Raw genomic sequence first — 17,013 nt, forward strand, 5'->3', positions numbered from 1 at the left:
GAAGGGCGGGATATAAATGCAAAAAAAAAAAAAGGATGGTTGATCTTTCTGAGCAACTTGATATCCCAAAATGAAATAAAGGCACCAAAGTGACATATTGCAAAGGGACATTTGAAAATCCTGAGAAATTGAACATACCGTACTGATTACTTTAATCTGAGAAACTGAACAATGAATAATTTAAATCAAGCAATATTTCTTTTTTAAAAAATATTGCTCAAATGGTACACTAAAGCCATTTTTGGAACAATAAAGCCATTTTTAAAGTCCCTTTCAGTTGGGAGAATAGAACAGAACAGAGCTGGAAAAGACCTTGGAAGTCTTCTAGACCAGTGATTCCCAAACTGTGAGCCGCGGCTCCCCAGGGAGCCGCGCCACCGCCACAAGGGAGCCGCGGAGAAGCAGCGGCCGCTCCACCGCGGTGCCGCGAGATCCCAGGCGCACAAAGCCGGACACGGCCGCAGCGACCGGGACTCGCACACCGCAACTCGGGACAACTCAAAAGCCAAGGGACCCCGCGCAGCCGCACCACACCCCAGCGGGGCAGGCCACAGCAGGCAGGAAGGCGGCAGGCGCCGGCGGCGGACCAAAGGAAGCGCGAGCTCCGGCCCGCCCGCCCGCCTGAACCACAGCGCCCGCCCAGACCCGCCGCCTGGCGAAACAGCGGCGCACCTCCTCCAGTCTGCCCGCGGCGCCACTGGCCTCCCAGACCACCCGACACGCTGCCCAACACGGCGCGGCCACCACGCTCGGCGGCGCCGGGAAAGAGGGCTGCGCAGAAAATAGCAAAACCACCCGTTAGTTCCTCCCAGGTGAGCCAGGCTGGGCGAGAACAGCCACCTCCTCCACAAGGCGGAGACCCGAGGAACAAGGGGATCGCGAGAGGCCAAACTCGAGACGAAGCAGGGACCCCCACGCCTGGGAAAGTTCCACAGAGGCGCTCCCATCAAAGGAGACGGCGCGTCCATCAGCAAAACATGAGTATGCCAAACACTTTGTAGAAACAGACTTTTTGATTAAACTCACATACCTATGTGATATCTTTGAAAAGTTGAATGTGTTGAATCTCTCTTTACAAGGAGGCAATATGCACATTTTAAAGTTAACAGAAAAGATTTCAGCTTTCAGAAAAAAATTCAGAAAAAAAGACAAAAATTTTTAAAAAAATCGGATGTACCTATTAAGGGAGCCGCGGAAAAAATCCGAAGTGTTATGGGAGCCGCAAACCGAAAAAGATTGGGAACCTCTGTTCTAGACTGACCCCCTGCTCAAGAAGCAGACCCAGCCTGTACCATTTCAGACAAGTGATTGTTAATTCGCTTCTTATAAACCTCCAAGTGATGAAGCGTCCACAATTTCTGAAGACAAGCTGTTCCATTGGTTAATTGTTCTCACTGTTTGGAAGTTTCTCCTTCGTTCCAGGTTGCTTCTCTCTTTGATGACTTTCCATCCATTTTTCCCTGCCTCGCCCTCTGGTGCCTTGGAAAATAAACCAACCACCTCCTCTTTGTGGCAGCCTCTCAAATATTGGAATACTGCTATCATGTCACCCCAAGTCCTTCATTTCACTAGACTAGATAAGCAAAGTCGGAAGGTACCTTGTAGGTCATCTAATCCAACCCCCCGCCCAAGCAGAAGACCACATACCATTTCTGACAGATGGTGACAGAAAATAAACCGACCCCCTCCCCTTTGTGGCAGCCCCTCAAATACTGGAATACTGCTATCATGTCACCGGAAGTCCTCCATTTCACTAGACTAGAAAAATAAAGTTGGAAGGAACTCTGTATGTCATTTAATCCAACCCACCACTCAAGCACCACCCTACATCACTTCTGACAGATGGCAGTCCAGTCTATTCTTGAAAGCTTCCAGTGATGAAGCTCCCACAACTTCTGAAGGCAACTTCTGTTCCATGGGTTGATTGTTCTCTCAGAAAATTTCTCCTTATTTCTAGGTTGAAATCTAGGTTAACTAGTCATACCCAAATCCTGCAACCATTTTTCATATGTTTTAGTCCCCAGGCCTTTGATCACCTTAGTTGTTCGAACTTCTTCCAAAGTCTCAACACCTTTTTTTGTAGTGTGGTGACCAATATTAGTTGCGATATTCCAGGTGTGGATTTACTAAAGTTTTATAGAACAGTATTAATATTTAACGAGACTTTGATTTTATTACTCTGCCTGTACATATAAATATTTGGGATAAATTTTCACTTGCAACCAAACTTGTACACATACAGTGTATTTTAAAAAAAAGCTTAAATGCCTTCCTACTTGTTTAAAGAAGGCCAGTATTTTCAACACAATTAGAGCTAAAATGAATATACACAAATCCATTTTCCCTTGCTTTGCTTGCATACACCAGGTCTTCACAAAGCCTGGAGGCTGATCCCAGACTCACTTCAGATGTTAATTCAATTTCTGCCTAAATAAAGCAGCTTGTTACCAAGCAGAGCATTTAAGGTTTTGGAGCAATGAGAGGGGCAATTGTTAGGGTTTCAAAAAAACAGATTTTTTTGAGCGATAACTTAACTGAATAGGAAATACCATTGAAATTTAAAAATCTATCCAGAAAGCTTCCCAAAATCCATACATTTATTCAGTTGCTCCTATGGCGATACTCTGAAAGAAGGAAGACTGTTCACCACATTTTTCTACAGATGTTATTCTTTTTATACTCCAAATCTTTGGATGGTTTCATATCACAGTGGATCTTTTTACAGAAATTAAAGACACTTCAGTCCCTAAACGGATCTTCCTCCTGTCCTGTTGTGGGTCATATTAATAAATGAAATAAGTTGATGGCTTTCCACGGCATAGTTTTCTGCCCACTGTGGATTATTTCTTGAGAACCATTGTGTTTCAGCAAAAACTCCTGCATTCCATACATTTCTATTTCCCTCCTGTGTGGATCATCTTATGGGAAGTAAGATGATTTTTAAATCTGAAGCTCTTCCCATATTCCAGGGATTTATAGGGTTTCTCTCCTTTCTAGGTCCTTTTATGGTAAGTCAGAAACGTACTGGCAGCGAAGATTTTTCCACAGTCTGTACACTTGTAAGGTTTTTCTCTTGTATGGATCCTTTTGTGGCACATCAGGTAACTACTAGTTGTGAAGCTCTTCCCACATTCTATACATTTATAGGGTTTTTCTCCAGTATGAATCCTTTTATGCAAAGTAAGGGAAGTCTTCACACTGAACCTTTTTCCATAATACACACATTTTTAAGGCTTTCCTTCTCTATGGATCCCTTTGTGGAATTTCAGACACGCTCTGTGCCTGAACCTCTCCCCACAATCTAGGCATTTATATGGTTTTTCTACAGTGTGGATCCGTTTATGAGACATAAGAGCACTTTTTACATTGAAGCTCTTTCCACACTCCATGCATTTATAGGGTTTTTCTCCCATGCGGACCTGTTTATGGGAAACAAGATCACAATTTCGCCTGAAGCCCTTCCCACAGTCTGGGCATTTATACGGTTTTTCTCCTGTGTGGATCCGTTTATGAGAAATAAGAGCACTCTTTACATTGAAGCCCTTTCCACAGTCCATGCATTTATTTAATTTTTCTCCTATGTGGACCCGTTTATGAGAAACAAGAGAATTCTTTACACGGAAGTTCTTTCCACATTCCATGCATTTATACGGTTTTTCTCCTGTGTGGAGCCGTTTATGAAGGTTCAGGTAACTGCTGGTTTTGTAGCTCTTTCCACACTCCAAACATTTATACGGTTTTTCTCCTGTGTGGACCAGTTTATGGGAAACAAGCTCACAGCTTTGCCTGAAGTCCTTCCCACAGTCTAGGCATTTATAGGGTTTTTCTCCTGTGTGGATCCGTTTATGAAGGTTCAGGGAATGGTTGCTTTTATAGCTGTTTCCACACTCCATGCATTTATAGGGTTTTTCTCCCGTGTGGACCCGTTTATGGGAAACAAGGTCACAGCTTTGCCTAAAGCTCTTTCCACACTCCATGCACTTATAGGGTTTTTCTCCTGTATGTATCCTTTTATGGGACCTAAGGGAATTCTTCAGACTGAACTTTTTCCCACAATCCACACATTTATAAGGTTTTTCCCCTGAATGGATCCTTTTGTGGCACATCAGGTAACTGCTAGTTGTGAAACTCTTCCCACACTCTAGGCACTTACAGCATTTTTCACTGGTGTGGATATTTTTATGAGAAGCTAAATTACCTCTTGTCCCAACGCTTTTTCCACAGCCCACACTGTTGTAGGGCTTCTCCTTTGCCTGGTTCATTTTATGTGAAATAAGATTATTACTGCTGAAGTTCTTTTCCGTTTTGCAATGGTTACTAGCATTGGGGTTTCCTTTGAATTTTTTTCTACTTTGAAATTTCTCTGTATTTTCTTTGGAATCACGTTTGGTCAGGAAGCGATCCATTTCCACACATTCAAGAATAGATTTTTCTCTCAAATTGTGCTTCTTTTCATGTTTCCTCCTTCCCCACTTATTTGCAGATGTCTCCTCAGGAATTTCAGTTGTGATTATTTGCAATGGCACTAAATTTGGCTCTTGGTCGTTTTCCTTCTTCTGCGCATCAATGGCTTGCGGGGGAAGAAAAATAAATTAGAATAATCTACAACGTCCACGTTGGTGTCCCTATGCATAGATTTATCTACTACTGGGCATCTGCGGAAGAGGAATAAGGGAAATGAAAGAATGAATTTTAATTATTAATATAAAGACTAGCATGGCTGCTCATCTAACCTACATTCTTGGCAGTTAAAAATTTAAAGCAAAAACAAGTCTTGACATCTGGACCTGAACAATATGACACACCCAACTTGCATTCAATAAGGCAACATATGTCATTGCAACACAAAGCAAGACAAAATTTGTTCCTGATCAGGACAACTGCAACAGGCAAAAACAGCCTCTCCCTGATCATCTTCCCAATAACTCTGCAATAATGACCCAGGGCCCAAGGATGACCACAAGACTGAATGTCAACCCTTGCTGGTCATCACACTGATCTCCTTCTTCTAAATGAAACTCTGCTACTTAGAAGACCATGAAGGGGGACTGAAATTAATGGAAGAGGAAAAAAGAAGAGACGAAATCATTTTTAACAAATTACGTATAGATCTAAGTTGTAAATAAATAATCTAGCGACACTGTGCCCTGATTTAAATTGTCCTCCTGAGGAACCCTTACCTAAAGAAGCCACCATTCTAGACGTTTCCAACATGACTTCGAGATACAGGGCTTTCTGGCTGGGATCAAGCAGCAACCACTCTTCACTGTTGAAATTAACAGCCACCTCCTCAAAAGACACAGGACCCTAAAGAAGGAAGGAGCCCTGTCAGCAGACTCGATAGAATTTGCAAAATCTCATTTGATCTGCAAATCCTAAAAGCACAAATGTCTATGGAGATTCTCAGTCATCCATGGTCATGGTTGTCCCAAAGGTGCTTTTTTGAAGAGGCAACTGGACTTTCTGGTTTTTCTTTGAAGACGTTTTACTTCTCAACCAAGCTGAAGAAACCTCTTGGATCAGAAGTGAAACGTCTTTAAGGAACAACCAGAAACTCCAGTTGCCTCATCAAAAAAGCACCTTTGGGATTAAAAGCCAAAGCGAAAATTCTTGATTGGATATTTCCCTAGATGGACCCAACACATTATTAGATAATAAGCGCAGATATCACAGCCTACGGCTGACAGTCAATTAGGGCATGTTTTGTCACCTTGACTCACTCTGCTGACTTTCAATGTCATCAACCTGCATTGATCAAGTGGCATAGAGTGCCTTAGACACACCAGCGGCATCAATGTTTTATGATGTTTGCAAGAGGTTCTGGGATTTCTGTCTCACATACTAACCAAACGGTCTTTGTGGTTCTTTGAAGGGTCAGCCTTGCTCACAATCATAAATATTTCAGTTTAACTTTTTATTAGTTTATCGAAGTATAAAATACAAAGAAAAAAACCATGGAAAAGTAAGAAGAGAGGAAGGGAAAAGGAGGAACTGGCAAGGCCAACAGCTAACACACCCAAAGAATCTCCTCTCCCTGGACTGTCTTTTTTGTTGTTGTTGTTGCCCTGCCATGGTGGCTCAGAATGGAGCTGGGAAGGAGGTTAGTGAAGGTATTGTGGCTGCTCTGGGGTGGGAATTGTGGATGCAAAATCCTATCCTCCTCCGCACCCCAGAGCAATCATAATGCAAAATCTCACCCCCACCCCAGAGCAATCATTTTTTTAGTTTACTTTTAAAATAAATAGTTGCTCTTTTTTTGTTGTTGTTGTAGGTGGTTGAAATCTGCAGATTTTTAATGGTTCAGATTGGCTGAGAAAAGAAATAATTAAATGAATAAATAAATAAATAACAGTCTCTGAACACTAGAGGGAACTATGAGAATACCTAATTCTAAAATAAGGTAAAGGTAAAGGTTCCCCTCGCACATACATGCTAGTCCTTGCCGACTCTAGGGGGTGGTGCTCATCTCAAAGCCGAAGAGCCAGCGTTGTCCGAAGACGTCTCCATGGTCATGTGGCCGGCATGATTCAATGCCAAAGGCGCACGGAACGCTGTTACCTTCCCACCAAAGGTGGTCCCTATTTTTTCTACTTGCATTTTTACATGCTTTCGAAATTGCTAGGTTGGCAGAAGCTGGGACTAGTAACGGGAGCTCACCCCGTTACACGGCAGCACTAGGGATTCGAACCGCCGAACTGCCGACCTTTCGATCGACAAGCTCAGCTGTCTTAACCCCTGAGCGTCCCTTCAATTCTAAAATAGTGTCAGTTATAAAACCGGTTTATTAAAAAATGGTTATAAATAAACCTGAGAATTTATTTAGGAGGGGAGTTACCTTTGACTGTGCCAAAGAGTTTAACAGTAATAGACTTGATAGGCACCTTGGAGGCGGGGGTGAAATCCTCCTGGTTCGGACCGGATCAGGCAATCCGGTAGTGATGAGGGCGGGTAGTTCGGAGAACTGGTAGCAAAAATCCCTGCCCCCGCCCATGCCCACCCAATTGCCCGGTCCCCACTTGCCTACTTGGCAGCTTCCTGCTTCTTTTGGTCTCGCTTGCTATTCCGGCCTTGCTTCAGCTGCTGCAATCAATTGCATCAGCTAGCAACTGAATCTGCCTGCCTGCAATCCATCTCATTGGTGAGCAACTCAATCTGCCTGCCTTTTCCCTTGAATTCGGTAAGGGGATGGGGGGAAGCTTTAAAAAAAAGTTAATTGGGTTTTTTTTAGGAGTATCATTATTTTTCAGACATAGCAATTTAAAGTTAAGGAAGTTTTAAATTTATCTGCTTTTATCTAAAAATATAAATAAAATAATAAAATATTTGTGCAGCTTTCTGAGATTTGGTGTTTCTGTAATGTTTCACTCTAACTACACAAACATACAAAATCTCACAAAGCTGTATGTGGCATTTTATTTCTGTGAGTCAGTTGTGTTGTGTGTGTGTGTGTACAGTGTGAAAGTTGGTTTTGGGGCTTTCTGGGGCTGTGAGGTTCCTGCTTGTTGCAGGGGCCATTTTGGGTGAAGTGCAGATGCTTTTACATTGTGTGTGAGTCAGTTGTGTTGTGGTGCATGTGTGTAAAGTGTGTAAAGTGTGAAAGTTGGTTTTTGGTACCTCTTATTGTTTTGTGTACTTTATTATTTTTATTATTTGTTATTGGCCACGCTCACCCAGTCACTTGACCACCGAGCCACGCCCATCAATTAAGCCATGCCCACAAAACCGGTAGGAAAAAATTTTAGATTTCACCCCTGCTTGGAGGTCATCTAGTCCAACCCCCTGCTCATGCAGGAGACCTATACTAGGGATTCGAACTGCAGACCTTTCTGATTGACAAGCTCAGTGTCTTAGCCACTGAGCCACCTAGATAGATGTATTTTTCTTTTTTTTTTTCTCCCATTACACTATACCCATGATGGCGAACCTATGGCATGTGTGCCGGAAGTGGCACGCAGCGCCATTTCTCCGGGCACGCGCAGCCATCGCCCGTTGCTGTTCCCGGTTCTGGCAGGCCAGCCAGCTGGTTGTCACGCACACGGGAGTGCATAAACCGAAAGAACAGTTGTCCAGTGCGCATGCGTGCACCGGGAAGATGATCTCTGGGTTCTGGAGTGGGCATCCACGCTGGCCACCTGGTTTCTGGTGCAAACGAAGCCCCCACCCCCCCACGCGTGCATGCAAAGAACAGCTCGCGTGCCCAAAGATGCGGAAATCGGAATCCGGCGGTCGCTTCCTAGTGGAGAGAGCTGTCGGCTAGGACAGGCGGGCCAGGGCTTCCCTCCCTTCCCCCCAGCGGGCTTCTTATGCTGCCCCAGCCCTCCAGCCCACAGCGACGCACATCCATAGTCTGGAGCGCCCAGCCAGCTCGGGCACCCCAGAAGAGCAGCAGCAGCAGCAGCACTGCTTGTTCTCAGTGGTGGGTGAGGAGGGGGCGGCGGTTCTCCTCCAGAATCCCAGCCACAAGCAGTAGGTTGAGAACTGCTGTGCAGCCCCAGGAAAGTAGGAGGGGCATCGCTGCTTGTTCTTGGTGGTGGGGAAGGCGGGGTGGCTGTTCTCACCCCGCTGCTTACGATCGTGATTCTAGAGGAGAATAGCTGCCACCCGCTCTCCAGCCACTGGGAAAAAAAGCAGCTGTCGTGTCCCGCTCCCCCTCCGACGACCGGGTCTGGGAAGTCTGTATCAAGCGTGGCCATGAAGCCTCTGCAGCTTTGCCAAATTCCTTTCAGATTTCTCAGGGCAGGCAGGAATCCAAGGTGTGACTTCAGCAAACCAGATGAGACTTTGCTTGACTCAAGGAATGCCAAAAAGCAGATCCTTTATATAGGCTATGGGGTGTGGCTCCATGACTCAGCACTTATCCAGGCCTGCCGCTCCCTTCCTTCTGCTGACGTCGCCTCTCAGATCTCCGGAAACGGGGATCCGTCCACTGTGGGTTCTCTTCCTCTGGATCTGCTGCCAGCAATTCTAGCATGTGGCTGGCTTCGTGCTCACACACTGTAGGAGTGAGGTTTGTTTGTTCATTCCTGACATTCTGTCCAGGCATGGTGCCAGGACTGGGGGCTGGAGGCATGCCAGGCCGTTCCTCTTCATTATCAGACTCTGAATCTGATAGCAGGCCCGGCAGGAGGAGGGAGGGGCCTGGCTAAGGAGAGGAGGGAGGACAAGGCACAACAGCAGCATTCCCCCTGCTACTTTCCTGGGGCTGCACAGCAGTTCTCAACCTGCCGCTTATGGCTGGGATTCTGGAAGAGAATCACCGCCACCCCCTCTCCAGCCACCGGGAAAAAAAGCAGCGCTGTCAAAGGAATATCTGTCCAGCGCCAGGGTAAGAGATGCATCAGCCAAGAAGCGGGTGCGCTCCCTTGGCAAAAGGAGCGGAGGGAGGGGCACTGAGCTGGCTTGTTCTTGGTGGCAGTCTGGGGGAGGCAATTCAGTGACACACTTGCGGGTTTCAGCGGCGCCCCCTGCAGCTGTTTTTGGTCCCAGAAGGCTTCAGGGAGGCTTGCCAGTCCCAAAACAAGCGGAATGGGGTGTGGCACGCATGTGCGGGGCGTGTCATGTGTGCATGCACGGTGGGAGGGGGTCATGCACGCATGGGTGGGGGGAGGGGGGGTCACATGACCATGTGTGGGGCAGGGGCGAGCCATGTGGGGAAGGGCCATGTGGGGGCATTGCATTATGGGTGTGGGCACACCCACACACGACTCCCCCGTGCTACTGCTGCTTTTGGCACGCGACAGGAAAAAGGTTAGCCATCACTGCACTATACCCTCTCTTTTTCCCTTCCTCTCTTCTTACTTTTCCATTTTTTTTTCTTTGTATTTTATACTTCAATAAACTAATAAAAAAGTTGAAAAATTGGGGGAAAAAACCCACTCACGAACATTCATGAAAATCCTAGGGAAGCACTTCCAGGCATCAAGATGCAGATGATTTTTTTTTTAATTTGCATTTATATCCCGCCCTTCTCCGAAGACTCAGGGCGGCTTACACTATGTTAGCAATAGTCTTCATCCATTTGTATATTATATACAAAGTCAACTTATTGTCCCAACAATCTGGGTCCTCATTTTACCTACCTTATAAAGGATGGAAGGCTGAGTCGACCTTGGGCCTGGTGGGACTTGAACTTGCAGTAATTGCAAGCAGCTGCTGTTAATAACAGACTGTCTTAGCAGTCTGAGCCACTCAAGGACCCTTACACAAAGCAATTTCTGCTTCTCCTGTTTTTATCCCTTTCCCCAACGATAGGAAAACAAGATTATACTTACAATAAAGTAGATTTAGCTTAACCATTCATGTGTCCTTTTTGCTTTTACTTGGGATGGGCAACATGAACTGCCATGTGGCATTTTTGAAACCAAAATTATACAGCCACAAAGGAATTCCATACATCTCCAAATCTTTGTTGAGAGGTGAGCCTAGTTTGACTGATCGTAAATTTAATTTTCTAATTTCCTTGTTGTGCTTTGCCCAGGAATAGCCGTATCATAGGTTGAGTCCCCAAAGGAAACCAGAGGTCTCCTCCTGCTCCCCCATATAAGGTGCTAATCTCTTCCTTCCTACCTGAGTCAGGAATCCGGCAGTTCCTTCAGCTCCACCAATAGAAGGAGATGATTCAGTGAACAACGGTGACTCCATTTTGTCCACTGGGAAGGAGAGAGACAGGATGGAAACAGGAAAGGGTTCAACTTCCATCTTTTCTAGCTTGAAAGCACAACTTAAGATTTCTTCCTGTCCTGCCCAGGAAACCTCCGTTTTTCTCTCTTCTAATATCTGCCTTTCATAGGCTCCAACATGGGAGCCAAGAATGAAAGGAGAAGACCAAACCCACCACGTGCTGAAGAACAAACCTCAGTTAGATTGTTCTCCTAACTTTTGGGAAGTTTATACTCTTGGCAGCCAAAGCATTTGCTCAATCATGGTAAATTCTCCCCCCATTCTCTGCAGTTTGAGACCAGAGAAATTAGTGATATTCTAGCAACCCATAGTTGGAAGAAATGTCCATTTGCGTTCAGTTCCAGATGGGGGAAAAGACACTGGAAACACGGAGACTCCTTGGAAAGATGGTTTAATGGTGGACAGGAATAATAATAATAATAATAATATTTTAATTTGTATACCGCCCTTCTTATTTTATTTATTTATTTATTTATTATTTACATTTGTATACCGCCCTTCTCCCGAAGGACTCAGGGCGGTTCACAGCCAAATAAAAATACAATACTATAAATACAGATTAAAAATACAATTAAAAAACTTATTAAAATTGGCCAGAATTAAAATTTGGAACTAAAAACCCATTAAAACCCATTAAAACACTAACCCAGTCCAGCGCAGATGAATAAATAGGTTTTAAGCTCGCGGCGAAAGGTTCGGAGGTCCGGAAGTTGACGAAGTCCTGGGGGGAGTTCGTTCCAGAGGGCGGGAGCCCCCACAGAGAAGGCCCTTCCCCTGGGTGTCGCCAGACGACACTGTCGCGCCGATGGCACCCTGAGGAGCCCCTCTCTGTGAGAGCGCACGGGTCGGTGAGAGGTATTCGGTAGCAGCAGGCGGTCCCGTAAGTATCCCGGCCCTATGCCATGGGCGCTTTAAAGACATTCACCAACACCTTGAAGCGCACCGGAAGGCCACAGGTAGCCAGTGCAGCCGCGCAGGATAGGTGTCACTCGGGAGCCACGGGGCTCCCTCAATCACCAGCGCTGCATTCTGGACTAACTGTAGCCTCGGATGCCCCTCAAGGGAGCCCCATGTAGAGCATTGCAGTAGTCAGGCGAGGCGTCACAAGGGCGTGAGTGACTGTGCACAAGGCATCCCGGTCTAGAAAGGCGCAATTGGCGCGCAAGCGAACCTGGTGGAAAGCTCTCCTGGAGCGGCCGTCAAATGGTCTTCAAAAGACAGCCGTTCATCCAGGAGAACGCCCAAATTGCGCACCCTCTCCATCGGGGCCAATGACTCGCTCCCGACAGTCAGCCGCGGACTCAGCTGGCTGTGCGGGATGCCGGCATCCACAGCCACTCCGTCTTGGAGGATTGAGCTTGAGCCTGTTCCTCCCCATCCAGACCCGTCGGCCTCCAGACACGGGACAGCACTTGACGGCTTCATTGGGGTGGCCGGTGTGGAAAAGTACAGCTGGGTGTCATCAGCGTACAGCTGGTACCTCACACGAAGCCACTGATGATCTCACCCAGCGGCTTCATATAGATGTTGAACAGAAGGGTGAGAGAATCGGCCCTGCGGCACCCACAAGTGAGGCGCCGGGTCGACCTCTGCCCCCGTCAACACCGTCTGCGACGGTCGGAGAGATGGGAGGAGAACCACCGATAAACGGTGCCTCCCACTCCCAATCCCCCCAACCGGCGCAGCAGGATACCATGGTCGATGGTATCAAAAGCCGCTGAGAGGTCTAATAGGACCAGGGCAGAGGAATAACCCCTATCCCTGGCCCTCCAGAGATCATCCACCAACGCGACCAAAGCCGTCTCAGTGCTGTAACCGGGCGGAAGCGGACTGGAGCAGGTCCAGATAGACAGTTTCCTCCAGGTGAAGGGGAACTGATATGCCACCATACTCTCTACAACCTTCGCCGCGAGCGGGTTGGAGACTGGGCGATAATTACCTAAAACAGCGGGTCAGGAAGGCTTCTTGAGGAGGGCCTCACCACCGCCTCTTTCAAGGCGGCGGAAGACTCCCTCCAACAAGGAAGCACTCGTAATCCCTGGAGCCAGCCTCGTGTCACCTCCTGAGTGGCCAGCACCAGCCAGGAGGGCACGGGTCCAATAAACATGTGGTGGCATTCAATCTACCCAGCAACCTGTCCATGTCCTCGGAGTCACAGGGTCAAACTCATCCCATACAACATCACCAAGACCGCCTCAGACGTCTCGTCCGAATCGCTGCAATCTTGGTCCAGACCGTCCTTCAGCTGAACGATTTTATCGTATAGATAACCGTTAAACTCCTCAGCACGTCCCTGTAATGGGTCATCCCGCTCCCCCTGGTGAAGGAGGCGGCGGGTCACTCGAACAGGGCAGCTGGGCGGTTATCTGCCGGCGCAATGAGGGAGGCGTAGCGCCTCGCGTCCCTCAGTGCCACTAGGTAGGTCCTAGTATAGGATCTAACTAGTGTCCGATCAACCTCTGAGCGGCTGGACCTCCAGGAACTCTCTAGGCGTCTTCTCCGGCGTTTCATCCCCTCAGCTCCTCGGAGAACCAAGGGCGGTTGGGATCTCGCGGGTCAGAGGCCGCAAAGGCCTGACACGGTCTAAAGCCCCGGCCGCAGCCCGTTCCCAGGCTGCAGCCAGTTCCTCTGCCGTGCCGTGAGCCAGATCCTCAGGAAGTGGCCCAAGCTCCGTCCGGAACCTCTCTGGGTCCATCAGGCGCCTGGGGCGGTACCAACGTAATGGGTCCGTCTCCCTGCGGTGTTGGGTAGCGGTCAGAAAGTCCCGGCGAAGGAGAGTGATCTGACCATGACAAAGGTTCAATGACTATTTCCTTTAAGTCCAGATCTCTCGACCACTGACCAGAGACAAAAATCAGGTCCAGTGTGCCACCCCCGATGTGAGTGGGGCCATCCACTACTTGAGTCAGGTCCAAGGCCGTCATGGAGGCCAAGAACTCCCGAGCTACCGTCGATGACGAGCCGGCAGATGGCAGGTTAAAGTCCCCCATGACTAAAAGTCTGGGGGTCTCCACCGCCACCCCGGCAAGCACCTCTAGGAGCTCGGGCAGGGCCGCTGTCACGCAGCAAGGAGCCAGGTACGCGACCAGCAAGCCCATCTGACATCTATGACCCCACCTCACAAAGAGGGATTCACACCCGGATATCTGAGGTACAGTGGTCTCCCTCGGCTCTAAACTCTCTTTAATCACAACCGCCACCCCTCCACCCCTACCCTGGGCCCTCGGCTGATGGAATGCACGGAAACCCGGTGGGCACATCTCAACCAGGGGCACACCCCCTTCATTGCCCAACCAGGTCTCCGTAACGCCTATAATATCCGCGGCACCCCCCTGAATTAGATCATGTATTAGGGGGGCCTTATTGGCCACGGACCGTGCGTTGCATAACATCAGACGAAGGCCCAGGCCCTGAGGGTCCTGACCATCCGGGGAACGGGTAAAGTTAGGGGGATCGGGGCACGCGATCGCCTGCATACATCGAACGCGTGACCCCCTATATCGATACGATCCCCCCCTTCCGCCATATCTGCCCCTCCCACTTACCGTGCCAATAGACTCACCCTCACACAAAGGAACACCCTCCCCCCCCATAACCTCCGAACCCATTTGATAATCGCCACGAGCATGCGCTGGAACTGGTTTCCCTCCCGACGGGCTACCCCCATCACCCGCCCTACCCCTCCCACCCCTTAAAAATGCCCTGTCTAAAAACCCCCAAAGGCTCTTTCTTCTCGCATGCCACCTCTGTGGGTCCCAAGACCCGTCATTGAGGCCGGCCCTTGGTAGCGATATGGGCCATTCCTGCGGCGGGGGCACCTCGCAGGCGCAAGAGTTCACGTGCAGTGTAGCGCATAGGAAAGTGCGAATCGGCGAGGGATGCTAAGGTGGTAAAATCCCAAAGTAATAGAAATGGTGAGTCTTCTAGCGGGAGTCCAGTTGGTCAAAGGACAGATGGAGCAGGAACCGGATAGCGATAACAGAACAGGAACAGACAGGCCGACAGTCTCCATAGCATGCCTATGGGAAGCAGTTCTACAGATCTTAATCAGGTAGACGTGGCTAGCGGTCAGCCCAAGTCCCGAGACCAGTCCAAGCTAGTCCAATCCAGTCCAATCCACTCCATCCCGCTGATGGAAATGCATGACCGCCCAGTTTAGATGACCCATGGTCCGGGATAGGGATAGAGGGGAGCGGAAATAAAATGGAGCAAGCCAGGCCATAAGGCCACAAAGGAAAATACGATGGAGTAAGCCAGGCCACCAAGGGCCATTCGATGACACATGATGGAAAGCTGCGACCAAACAGGCCACAAGAGGGGACAAACCTCAGCCACGGTTCCGGCCTCCACTCCCACCGAGGCGTTACCACACCCATCCTCGGTGGGGCTGCCAAATACAGGGCGCCGTTGGACAGGCACCTCGCGGTCCACACAGCCCCGCCGGGCCCAACCAGCACCGATGGAACTGGCGCCGATGGAACTGGCGCCGAAGGAGCCGGCAAGCCCACCGACAGGCAAAAACGGGCCGGGATTCGCGCCAGCCGAAACCAGGCCGAATCCACACCCCGAAGCCGTCGGAGCCAGGCCGGAATCACCGACGATCTCACGCCGCTGAAATTTGGCCAAGATCGCCGGGGTCGCCGCTGGAAAGGGCTCCGCTAGGAAGGACTCAGGGCAGTTAACAGCCAAATAAAAACAACGGTCAAAATACATACAATATAAATAAAACAATAGCTAAAAAACTTATTCAAAATTTGGCCCAAAATTTAAAATATATTTAAAACCCTAAAAACAAATTAAGAATTAAAAAACCCATAAAAACAACTAAAAATTCTATGCCAGTCCTGTGCGGAAAAATAGGTACGTCTTAAGCTCACATGGCTTGAGTTCTTGAACAGAAAAAAAGGGGCAGAGATGCTAAGACTCCCTGGGTTTTATACCCTTTCTGGCTTTGAACTTCCTGGGGCACAGGAAGAGTATCCTGATTGGTTGCTGTCAGAGGTCATAGCTAGCCTTGATGGCTGATGTAATCTTCCCAGATGCCTTGTGGGGTTTCTGTTGCTAGATGGGTCCTTTGGGTTGCAGATGGGATGCTGAGGCCTTAATGGCCCATTGACAAAGATGGGGTGAATGAGTTTCTGCTTCCCTTTTGGCGGGGGGGGGGGAATATTCTGCCTTTTCAGTATATCCTAAAATATTTCATTTTTCTAGGAGAGGGGTGGGTTTTAACTTCCAACGCCAGGAAACATGCCTGCAAGGACAGGTGGTGCTGGAAGTGGCCCAGAAGGGATCTGTGTAAAAATTATCTCTTGAGGAAGGCCAAAAACAAAGAGAAATCTTAAGATGGAGGAGAAGCCAGAATGCAACGCAAGGTGGCCCTTACAAGAGTCGGTCTTCTGTGAAAGGCAAATTATAGGCTTACTCTGAAGGGAGGGAATTCCTTTGTGCGCCTCAAGTCTTCTAGTTTGAAGAGGGAGTTCTATCTTTCTTATTATTTTACTAAGTCCAACGACTAAGACATGAGAAAACACAGAGAATTAAGGAGAACTTATTAATCTCCAAAACCCTGTTAGGGATATATTGAAGAATTTAAGCATGTGGAGATCCCATCATATTCCACAAAAGAAGCTTTCTCTGACCTGCAACTCCTCCTGTTTCTCCTCTGCCACACTCAGAAAGGATTTTCCAGGCACTGGCACCGCCGGGCAACTGGTCTCGGCTGGCTCTCCAAAGATCCTTCCAGCCTCGGAATCAGAATCTAAATGGAGATATGAGCAGGGGATTCCTTTAGGCTTCCTTCTCTCCTCCCCCCAGCCCCATTCTTGGATCTCCCCCCATGCACAGCCAAGAGCAGTTATGGGGCGAATTTCCCGCTTCCTCCAAGCTTCAGAATCTCTTTCCCTCCCCTTGGGAGGATCTGAGTTATGGGATCCCCTCTTGCCCGCCCCCAACAGATTCCTAGGGAGCTACCTAACCAGGCAGATGGAGTGCAGCATGCGCAGGGGGCTTAGTCTTCAGCCAAAAGATCGCCCTCTGCTGGCACCTGGGATGAAATGGCGGCCGTGGGGGCAGCTTTGGAGGCTGCACCTGCCCTGGAGAGGTGAGCTCTGCAAGTGGCATGGGGAGAAGCCAGGCGGAGATCAAATGCCGGTTCCGTCCTCTCTCTGTCTCTCTCTCTCTCACACACACACACACAAACACACACACAGACAGAGGGAGGGATGGAGAGAGAGACTCACACCGTCAAAGCTTAAAGGAAAGCAGACCCAGGAAAAGTGAAAGTAAAAATAACTTTCCCTTGTCAGACCTGAGCCCCCAGGGCGTCCTGTCTCT

At 48.5% G+C, this 17,013-nt stretch overlaps 1 protein-coding gene and 1 pseudogene across 2 annotated transcripts; one reads left to right on the plus strand and one right to left on the minus strand.

The window, feature by feature from the left end:
- Window positions 1–17,013, plus strand: part of LOC131192838 (zinc finger protein 420-like) — a 265,780-nt pseudogene that overhangs the window by 95,610 nt on the left and 153,157 nt on the right.
- Window positions 2,165–16,704, minus strand: LOC131192756 (zinc finger protein 239-like). 2 transcript variants are annotated; one of them, XM_058172247.1, is made up of 4 exons: window positions 16,320–16,704; window positions 10,567–10,649; window positions 5,181–5,307; window positions 2,165–4,570 (listed from the first exon to the last, which is right to left on the minus strand). In XM_058172247.1, exons 2-4 carry the CDS (start codon window positions 10,639–10,641, stop codon window positions 3,228–3,230), a joined length of 1,545 nt encoding a protein of 514 aa, XP_058028230.1. In that variant the 5' UTR covers window positions 10,642–10,649; window positions 16,320–16,704; the 3' UTR covers window positions 2,165–3,227. The 2 variants fall into 2 exon arrangements, with proteins under 2 accessions (XP_058028230.1, XP_058028231.1); XM_058172248.1 differs by lacking the exons at window positions 10,567–10,649; window positions 16,320–16,704 and having other exon boundaries at window positions 2,165–4,655; window positions 5,181–5,291.

This window comes from Ahaetulla prasina, chromosome 2 (assembly GCF_028640845.1).
Source record: "Ahaetulla prasina isolate Xishuangbanna chromosome 2, ASM2864084v1, whole genome shotgun sequence".
NCBI lineage: Eukaryota > Metazoa > Chordata > Lepidosauria > Squamata > Colubridae > Ahaetulla > Ahaetulla prasina.

Coding starts and splice junctions, on each gene's coding strand:
- LOC131192756 (XM_058172247.1), bottom strand. CDS start 10,641: ATGGAGTCACCGTTGTTCACTGAATCATCTCCTTCTATTGGTGGAGCT. Junction 5,308..10,566: donor CTGCCGGATTCCTGACTCAG/GTAGGAAGGAAG, acceptor TTCCTTCTTTAG/GGTCCTGTGTCTTTTGAGGA. Junction 4,571..5,180: donor TAGAATGGTGGCTTCTTTAG/GTAAGGGTTCCT, acceptor TTCCCCCGCAAG/CCATTGATGCGCAGAAGAAG.